General features: G+C 37.7%; 2 protein-coding genes across 2 annotated transcripts in view; one reads left to right on the forward strand and one right to left on the reverse strand.

The window, feature by feature from the left end:
* Positions 477 to 3,116, forward strand: LOC104760811 (glucose-1-phosphate adenylyltransferase small subunit, chloroplastic). The gene is made up of 9 exons (XM_010483774.2): positions 477 to 869; positions 983 to 1,279; positions 1,370 to 1,639; positions 1,731 to 1,910; positions 2,041 to 2,144; positions 2,230 to 2,341; positions 2,426 to 2,524; positions 2,637 to 2,756; positions 2,849 to 3,116. Exons 1-9 carry the CDS (start codon positions 612 to 614, stop codon positions 2,963 to 2,965), a joined length of 1,557 nt encoding a protein of 518 aa, XP_010482076.1. The 5' UTR covers positions 477 to 611; the 3' UTR covers positions 2,966 to 3,116.
* Positions 3,490 to 8,726, reverse strand: part of LOC104760812 — a 6,930-nt gene continuing 1,693 nt past the window's right edge. The window contains exons 5-20 of the mRNA XM_010483775.2: positions 8,499 to 8,623; positions 8,212 to 8,382; positions 7,893 to 7,998; positions 7,576 to 7,681; positions 7,370 to 7,480; positions 7,124 to 7,287; positions 6,917 to 7,034; positions 6,543 to 6,767; positions 6,198 to 6,388; positions 5,912 to 6,079; positions 5,712 to 5,817; positions 5,500 to 5,637; positions 5,240 to 5,398; positions 4,942 to 5,148; positions 3,867 to 4,133; positions 3,490 to 3,779 (exon numbers count right to left, since the gene is read on the reverse strand). Coding sequence (XP_010482077.1) covers positions 3,627 to 3,779; positions 3,867 to 4,133; positions 4,942 to 5,148; positions 5,240 to 5,398; positions 5,500 to 5,637; positions 5,712 to 5,817; positions 5,912 to 6,079; positions 6,198 to 6,388; positions 6,543 to 6,767; positions 6,917 to 7,034; positions 7,124 to 7,287; positions 7,370 to 7,480; positions 7,576 to 7,681; positions 7,893 to 7,998; positions 8,212 to 8,382; positions 8,499 to 8,623 — 2,515 coding nt within the window. The 3' untranslated portion in view covers positions 3,490 to 3,626. The remainder of the gene's footprint in view (positions 3,780 to 3,866; positions 4,134 to 4,941; positions 5,149 to 5,239; positions 5,399 to 5,499; positions 5,638 to 5,711; positions 5,818 to 5,911; positions 6,080 to 6,197; positions 6,389 to 6,542; positions 6,768 to 6,916; positions 7,035 to 7,123; positions 7,288 to 7,369; positions 7,481 to 7,575; positions 7,682 to 7,892; positions 7,999 to 8,211; positions 8,383 to 8,498; positions 8,624 to 8,726) is intronic.

Here is an 8,726-nt window from a genome sequence, read left to right on the forward strand (position 1 = left end):
TATTTCAATCTTTCTATTTATTTACAAGTAAAACTTATTTTCAAATCCAATATAAAATCAAATTCCTACTCAAATTTTCAATATTAAGTAATTTTAACTATAATTTATAAATTATAAAATTAATAATACATAATTTTAATAAATATTTTAAAATTAATAATTGATTAACTAGCGGTTTAACTTTCATTTCCAAATCCATTAAAATCAATAATCCAATCACACATAAATATTCCACTCGTGTACGAGCTCGTCTGAGAGCTAGATTAGATAAATATTGAGCATTTGAATTCGATTGATCATGATTGGGAATATAATATGTGACAATAAAATACTAGTATCAAAATTACCTAAAGTGCCCATCATCAAAAGAATACGTAACGTACGCAAAGGGTTATTAACGCAATTTCAATAAACAATCAGCTGAAAAAAACTAACGGTTCCCGAGACCCCATCGCTAATAAAGATCTTTTCTTTTATTGTTTTTACACTTTCCCACAATCACAAGACAACAACAAAGCAGAAGAAGCCATAAGTCTCAACACTCCAAATTCTGCCCCTTTCCTCCTCTCCTCCTCTGATCCACTCGAGATTTGATCGAGACTACTACAACAATGGCGTATGTCGCTGTAACTGGGGTTCTTAAGGTGCCTTCTGCTTCGAGTTTCCATTCCACGGGCAGCAAATCCACTGAGGCGGTTCCGACGAGGAGTACTCTTTCTTTCTCCTCCTCTCTCGACGAGAATGTTTCACTCAGATCCACCGTCTCCCGTTGTGTCGGCCGAGATAGCAGGAATCCGATGATCGTCTCTCCTAAAGCCGTCTCCGATTCTCAAAACTCACAAACTTGTCTCGATCCTGACGCCAGCAGCGTGAGTATCAACGTCTTCGTCTTCTTCTTGCGTGTTGATTGTTTAAAGAATGTACTTAGAATAAACCCTAGAAACTGGTCTTTTATGTGTGGTATTTTGTTTTTCAATGGCAGAGTGTTTTGGGGATTATCTTAGGAGGTGGAGCTGGGACTCGTCTTTATCCTCTTACCAAGAAGAGAGCGAAGCCAGCTGTTCCCCTTGGTGCTAACTATAGGCTTATTGATATCCCTGTTAGCAACTGTTTGAATAGCAACATCTCCAAGATCTATGTCCTTACTCAGTTCAATTCCGCCTCTCTCAATCGTCATCTCTCTCGAGCTTATGCGAGTAACATGGGAGGTTACAAGAATGAAGGTTTTGTTGAAGTTCTTGCTGCTCAACAAAGTCCTGAAAACCCCAACTGGTTCCAGGTATAATCAAATCAAATGCAGGATATATATACTGGTTGTTCTGTCACTTGTGTTTGGCTTGTTTGAATGTGTTTGTGTGACTTTGTGTAGGGGACAGCTGATGCCGTGAGGCAATACTTGTGGTTGTTTGAGGAGCATAATGTTTTGGAATATCTGATTCTTGCTGGGGATCATTTGTATCGAATGGATTACGAGAAGTTTATTCAAGCACATAGGGAGACTGATGCTGATATCACAGTTGCTGCATTACCAATGGATGAGCAACGAGCCACTGCTTTTGGCCTGATGAAGATTGATGAGGAAGGACGTATTGTTGAATTTTCCGAGAAACCAAAAGGGGAGCAACTTAAGGCCATGAAGGTAAAAAAAAAATATAAGAACTTAACCTGTTAGCTGTCTGGTTCATCATCCGGAATTGTAAATATTAACCTTTTTATTTCCTGGCTTCTAGGTTGACACAACGATTCTAGGTCTTGACGATAAGAGAGCCAAGGAGATGCCTTACATTGCTAGTATGGGTATTTATGTTGTTAGCAGAGATGTAATGCTCGAGTTACTACGCAACAAGTTTCCTGGAGCTAATGACTTTGGAAGTGAAGTCATTCCCGGTGCCACTGACCTTGGACTGAGAGTGAGTATTCTGATAAACAGACCAAACACTCTGTTGCTCTTTGGTCGGCTTCGGATTTAACAGCTTCTTGTAGCTCTGATGGTGCTAGGCAGAAGTAAAACCCGCTGACTCCAGTGATGTTTTTTTGCAGGTGCAAGCTTACCTATATGATGGATACTGGGAAGACATCGGTACTATAGAGGCATTCTATAACGCTAATCTCGGAATCACCAAGAAACCAGTTCCTGATTTTAGGTAAGCAACCTGTATAACCAAGCTGAATATCTACACTCTATTGTACCTCAATGATATTTTAACTTATCTGGTTTCTTGAATGCAGTTTCTATGATCGTTCCGCTCCCATCTATACACAGCCACGTTATTTACCACCGTCTAAGATGCTTGATGCTGATGTCACGGACAGTGTCATCGGAGAGGGCTGTGTTATCAAGGTACAACAAACAGCTTCTATTCGATATGCTGCTTGACTGACGAACATACTAATTCACCAAAAGTCTTATTAATTTTCGGTGCAGAACTGCAAAATCCATCACTCTGTGATTGGACTCCGTTCCTGCATATCAGAAGGTGCTATTATTGAAGATTCGTTATTAATGGGAGCTGACTATTACGAGGTAAAAAAAATGCAACCCCCTTATGTCTTGCCATCAATCCAATTGACAAATAATATCAAATCTCTCGATGATAATGGTCTTCCTGTTATGATTGTAATTTTTTTTTGGCTAGACTGCTTCGGAAAAGAGCCTCCTAAGCGCCAAAGGAAGTGTACCCATAGGTATTGGGAAAAATTCTCACATCAAAAGGGCCATCATTGACAAAAATGCACGTATTGGTGACAATGTCAAGGTTAGGCTCTCTATTTGAAACACATAGGATACATATTTTTGTTTCATACTTGCTCTTTTCTTTAACAATGTTTGGTCTGAAACTTGGCACAGATCATAAACAGCGATAACGTGCAAGAATCAGCAAGAGAGACTGAAGGATATTTCATAAAGAGCGGAATTGTAACCGTTATGAAGGACGCCTTAATCCCAGCCGGCACTGTCATCTAAATTACACACATAATTAATGCCTCCTTTGTTTATTTTTCTTTCTTCCTATAAACACAAGCAGAAACACACTTTGATAATGTATAACCCCCAATCAATAAGTTTTCTTTGTGGCTTTTAAGCCCCAATAAATCTACTAGTAGTTGTTCTGCTCTTTAGAACGATCGGGATTGTAATTTAAAGCTAATAAGTTGTTCCACAAGTATAACTTATGTCAGATGATGATGCACCAAAAGACAAATTTTTAGAGCCATTGAGTACAGGAACCACATTTGACTAATAGTGCAGTCCTCTTAGCATATGCAATATATGAAAGAGGGCTCCAATCTGAAAATGAGTGAAGCTACTATAACAACCTGACTGTATTTGACTTAATCACTTCGGTTGTTGTGCTGAGTATCAACTTTGGTTACTTGAGCCGATGAAGTTATCAGCGTTTGTTAGCTGATTTATTTGATGAGATTTTACTATCAACAGTACTCAGCACTCAAGATGTAAGTCAGCTCAATGGGACAAAAGTATTTTGAAGTTTCGTATGACCGTGTATGATTATGAACAACCCCGGTTACAATCTTTCTTGACCAATTATATAGTCTAATTGAATAGTTTTCATATATATACGATATATCATAACAAATGAATGGAATGGAATGAAAATATCGGACTAGACATAGAAGTAAGAAGAGTGATTGGTATTGTTATCTCTAGAGAGAATGGAACGTGCCTCAATCACCGAACGAGGAGGTTCCATATCCTTTTCTTGTAGTGAGTTCCCCTGCAGCCTCTGCATCTCTGATGCGAACGTGTCCTCAACTATCTGCACAATTTGATCACAACTCAGTTTCAACCCCAAACACATTCTCTATTTTTATGGTTTAGTGTTTTACAGTTTTTAGTTTCTCACCCCAAGTGCATAGTAAGAGCCTTTATAGCCTACTTCGTTCTCCTTTCTTCCCTCAAGAAACTTCAATACCACTTGTGCCATTCTATCCCAGAATAGACGGCACGAAGCTACAAATATCTGACTTGTGAAGACATCATGCAGATTTGAGATTGAGTCTGTGATTTGTGAGCATAGCATCTTCATACGTTCGCGGACTTCGACTTCTCTCTCATTGTCTTTTATCTCATCCAAGATTCTCTTCAGCCTTGTGCTTTTGTTTGATTGCGTCTGAAACCAACGATTGTTAAAAACATGAATTGATTTAAATGCAGCAGATACGAGGCATTATTATAGAACTTACGTTGCTAACAAGTTTATCAACCGCGGCTTGCATGTAGTTTCTGTATTTTGTCCTGAGCAAGACCGTGATTACATTCATCTGCTCCCCAAAAAGTAACTTCTTGTCTTCCATAACAGGAAGACATGAAGCCCACTGTCTCAAGATATCTTCAATTCTATGATGTAGAACATCAAGAATTCTCTTTATTGTGTTAACGAAAGTTCCAAGCTGCAATCAACAAGAGATAATGATGTTCAGCACAGATCTAGTAACAAGTCATTAAAACTTTTACTAAACATGATCGGTGTTTGGCACTTACTTGAGTTGGAACAGAATAGAGAACTGGTGATTGCCTTCGTGTCAGCTTCTGGACATGCATATTTAGTCTCTTTGGAATGCTGTCCTTTAATGGAATCAAAATGTCATTGTATTGCTTCTCCAGTGATTTTACGATGGCTCTCTCTATGATTGAAGCAGTCTTCCAAAAGAGTACATGAAAAGAAATGAATGTACCTTAGTTAGTCTTGGCAACTATCTGGTAAGCTGCAAATTGAGCACTTATATAAATTTGTAGCTTACATTTTCCAAGATCAATGTGTATTGTNGCGGACTTCGACTTCTCTCTCATTGTCTTTTATCTCATCCAAGATTCTCTTCAGCCTTGTGCTTTTGTTTGATTGCGTCTGAAACCAACGATTGTTAAAAACATGAATTGATTTAAATGCAGCAGATACGAGGCATTATTATAGAACTTACGTTGCTAACAAGTTTATCAACCGCGGCTTGCATGTAGTTTCTGTATTTTGTCCTGAGCAAGACCGTGATTACATTCATCTGCTCCCCAAAAAGTAACTTCTTGTCTTCCATAACAGGAAGACATGAAGCCCACTGTCTCAAGATATCTTCAATTCTATGATGTAGAACATCAAGAATTCTCTTTATTGTGTTAACGAAAGTTCCAAGCTGCAATCAACAAGAGATAATGATGTTCAGCACAGATCTAGTAACAAGTCATTAAAACTTTTACTAAACATGATCGGTGTTTGGCACTTACTTGAGTTGGAACAGAATAGAGAACTGGTGATTGCCTTCGTGTCAGCTTCTGGACATGCATATTTAGTCTCTTTGGAATGCTGTCCTTTAATGGAATCAAAATGTCATTGTATTGCTTCTCCAGTGATTTTACGATGGCTCTCTCTATGATTGAAGCAGTCTTCCAAAAGAGTACATGAAAAGAAATGAATGTACCTTAGTTAGTCTTGGCAACTATCTGGTAAGCTGCAAATTGAGCACTTATATAAATTTGTAGCTTACATTTTCCAAGATCAATGTGTATTGTGGCCATCGACTAATCACCACTTCATACTCTATAAGAGAATCTTTGATTCTATCATACATGTCTTCAGCAAAAGGGGATGTTGAGTGATTTGTTATTACACCAGACCATGGAACCTGTCAAAACAGGCCATCAGATGATAGCTAGGCTTGTTATTTTAAAGATCAACCCAAAATTACAAGATGCTTACCTTTTCCGCTCTGCATCGGTCAAGTAGTCTAAGTTCCATATCATGTATCCAAACCATTATGTAGTTGTGGAATAACCCCCGAGAATCTACACCACCTTGTACTTGACTGCATAAAATAAAATGAAATGATTAAAGTCTGAAAGAGAAGAAGAATGAGTTCCCACAAAATTCTGATTGATTCCAAAATAATAATGTCAAACCTGATTCCCCATGAATCGAGGTTCCTTTCAAAATCTGAAACTGCCATCAGAAGCTCATTGACATGGGGCAGTGGGCAGGATGGTGGAACTGCTGACAGAAATGCCCTGAGCCGGTTACATAGCTGAGTGCTGTATACGGCAGCAGCTATATTTGCTAGGTCGATTGAGCTTGAATAATAAACAAGTATGAGATCATTAGACCAAATCAATATCAAGACTCAGAGATAATTATTGGCTGAAAACCAGATTACAAATGTAATCTCTTTGTTCAGATTGGATCGTTTACCTTGGAAGCACATGCTCATTGGTGATCTTTATGTCAGTTTCTATTTCGTTGCTTATGTTAAGACAAAGATTCTTCATCTTCATGTAGGCTGTTGAGATTGTGACGGCATCCAACAGAAAACCTTCAGAGTTGCAGGAAACATACTCATCGGTTTCAACCATGTGCTTCCGACACCTCTTATTTGCTGCTGTCTGCAGTAGTTTTCCAAGAAAATCATGAACATCAATAGTCATGATATGTGATAAAATCAAGAAACCCAATAGGTATGACCCGTGTTATAATTTGAAACCAACAGGTTGAACCATTCAAACATTCATATGATAGAAAAACTTTGAAATATTCTACCTGAAGGTAATTCTTCAAAATTTCTTGTGCGTCAGGAGACAATATGTCATGAAGGAGACTAAAAACCTGAACAGCTGGAGAAAGTGCAGTTGACGCAGATTCTTGCACCGGACAAGATATGTCTGCCAATCCTGAAGGGCAGTTTTCATCTAAGGACTTGTAATTCTCAAAAACAGTTCCCATGAGTTTTTCTATCTCTATTTCACAGTCCATTAAGATACTTTTCTGCAAAATAGAAAAAAATCTTAACAACTAGTAACCCTATGTAACCACAAATATGATCAAATAAACAGACTTCGAAGTAAAATGTGAGAACTTCTGAATTTGGGTAGATGACATAAGATTTTTCAATTTGCAAAAGAAAAGGGAACTACCTCCTGCCTTGTCAAGGTCCTCTCGCTTCGAGCCATCAGGATGGGCACAAGTAACTCATGCACAAGTTGTAAGCAGGTTTTTGTTGGAGTTGCCACATTCATTACATGTGAGAGATATCTGCACAGTTTGGTGCAATATATTTGAAATAAACTCTAGATGAATTGTAATCGATGCAAGGCAGTCTAAGAAAAAATCTATACGAGTACCTCAACTTGGTATATGAATCGGAAACTCCATAATATTCTGCGAATTCACTTAGTAGCCATTTCCAAGAACCATTGAGCCTTAAGTTTTGAGGATGAAATTTTTGGGCACGTGTAGCCGCTTCTAATAGCAAATCATATGCTAGTGTCTCCACAACAGGTGCGCTCTGTGACAGACAAAATTTCAAAACATTAGTATCACAGAATAAAACATAAATTCTCTTAGGATTGTTGGAGAAAAAAACAGACCTTTATGTGATAGTCTTCATCAGACATGGTTGTGCTACCGATAAAGAGCTGGATCTTGCCAACACATTCTTGTTCACCATGGTATATTGGCCACCATCTAACATTTTCATTCTGAACAAATATAGAGTTTTCTTCAGTATATTTATTCTCGGAAGCACTATAACATTCTCAGAAGTTAAATGGAAGAACAGCTAAGTCATATTTACCGGATTGTCAGTTAAGGATGCAATAGAAATCATTGCTTTTCCTTGAACTGATTTCTTCTTATCTTGAACTTCTATTAGCAGAGCGTCGCTTTCGGACTCAGGAAAGCTGAAGAAGCAGTTGTGAGTAAAACTCTTTGTACTCAGAAAACTAGAAAACTGAATTCTGAAACTTTCCTTGAAATGTTCAGTTATTTTAACATTACTGTTACATGTAATTCATTTTTTTCTCAAACAACCTCTTGCATACATATTTTCTTAATTCATCCCAGCTTAAGAACACACATTTATTGATTTTAAAGAGAAAGAAAAGAACTTACAAGACATGATAACTTCCAGTTCCTGATTGCAAGCAGACAGACGATCCTTGTTCAATTTGACCTTCTTCTGCTGTGCTCTTCATTTGAAGGTAGCAAGAGAATTGTTCTGCAGGTAGAATTGACAAGAATAAATCGTGCCATCTCATATCAATAGAGGGCATATCTAGCAACTGTTATCTTGCATTTAGTAAACTGTGTCCAACCAGTGAAAAAAGGGATAAATCACAAATTAACAGACCTAGACCAATTAAATTCACAACAAAATATCATGCAAAATGGTTGAATATATGTTTAATTTTTCCATTTAACAAAAGCAAACCTTCTGAAACAGCTGAAAGGGTAGCCTGTTTAATAGAACTCATCCCAGTCTTCACAAGTGATGACACTTGCCGGCAATACTCTGCCCCCATTCCTATTTGCATATTCATAAAACTCCGCAGGGAATCTGTACCTCTAAGTTTGCGCTGTGGTATCAATCGAAGTCTCTTCACTAAAACAATCAAAAATTGAAAAGGTATAAACATCTGATTCATACCAGACAGCTACAAAACTTATTTCTTGTGTTCAAGTTTTAGCTTACTTATCAGAAAAAAAATAACAGTTTACCTTCCACCCTTATCTTTCTGACAACGGTTTTAGGCTTCAAGGATGATGTCTTTTGATCCGCTTTCACATTTTTGTGTTCTTCAGTCAATCGTACACCCCGGGGTTGCAGGAGAAACTTATGCAAACTATAAAAACACAAATACAAAGAGGTCTAGTTCAATAACTCAACGTAAGACATATAAGTCATATCCCATAAACCATTAACAAAAAAAAAAAAAAAAAAACCCC

The sequence above is a fragment of the Camelina sativa genome, chromosome 18 (assembly GCF_000633955.1).
Source record: "Camelina sativa cultivar DH55 chromosome 18, Cs, whole genome shotgun sequence".
NCBI classification, from domain to species: Eukaryota; Viridiplantae; Streptophyta; class Magnoliopsida; order Brassicales; family Brassicaceae; genus Camelina; species Camelina sativa.

Excerpts from the sequence above, each read along its gene's own strand:
- LOC104760811 (XM_010483774.2), top strand. The coding sequence starts at position 612 with ATGGCGTATGTCGCTGTAACTGGGGTTCTTAAGGTGCCTTCTGCTTCG. Across the intron at positions 870-982 it reads TCGATCCTGACGCCAGCAGC|AGTGTTTTGGGGATTATCTT; the intron begins GTGAGTATCAAC and ends TTTCAATGGCAG. Across the intron at positions 2,757-2,848 it reads GTATTGGTGACAATGTCAAG|ATCATAAACAGCGATAACGT; the intron begins GTTAGGCTCTCT and ends AACTTGGCACAG.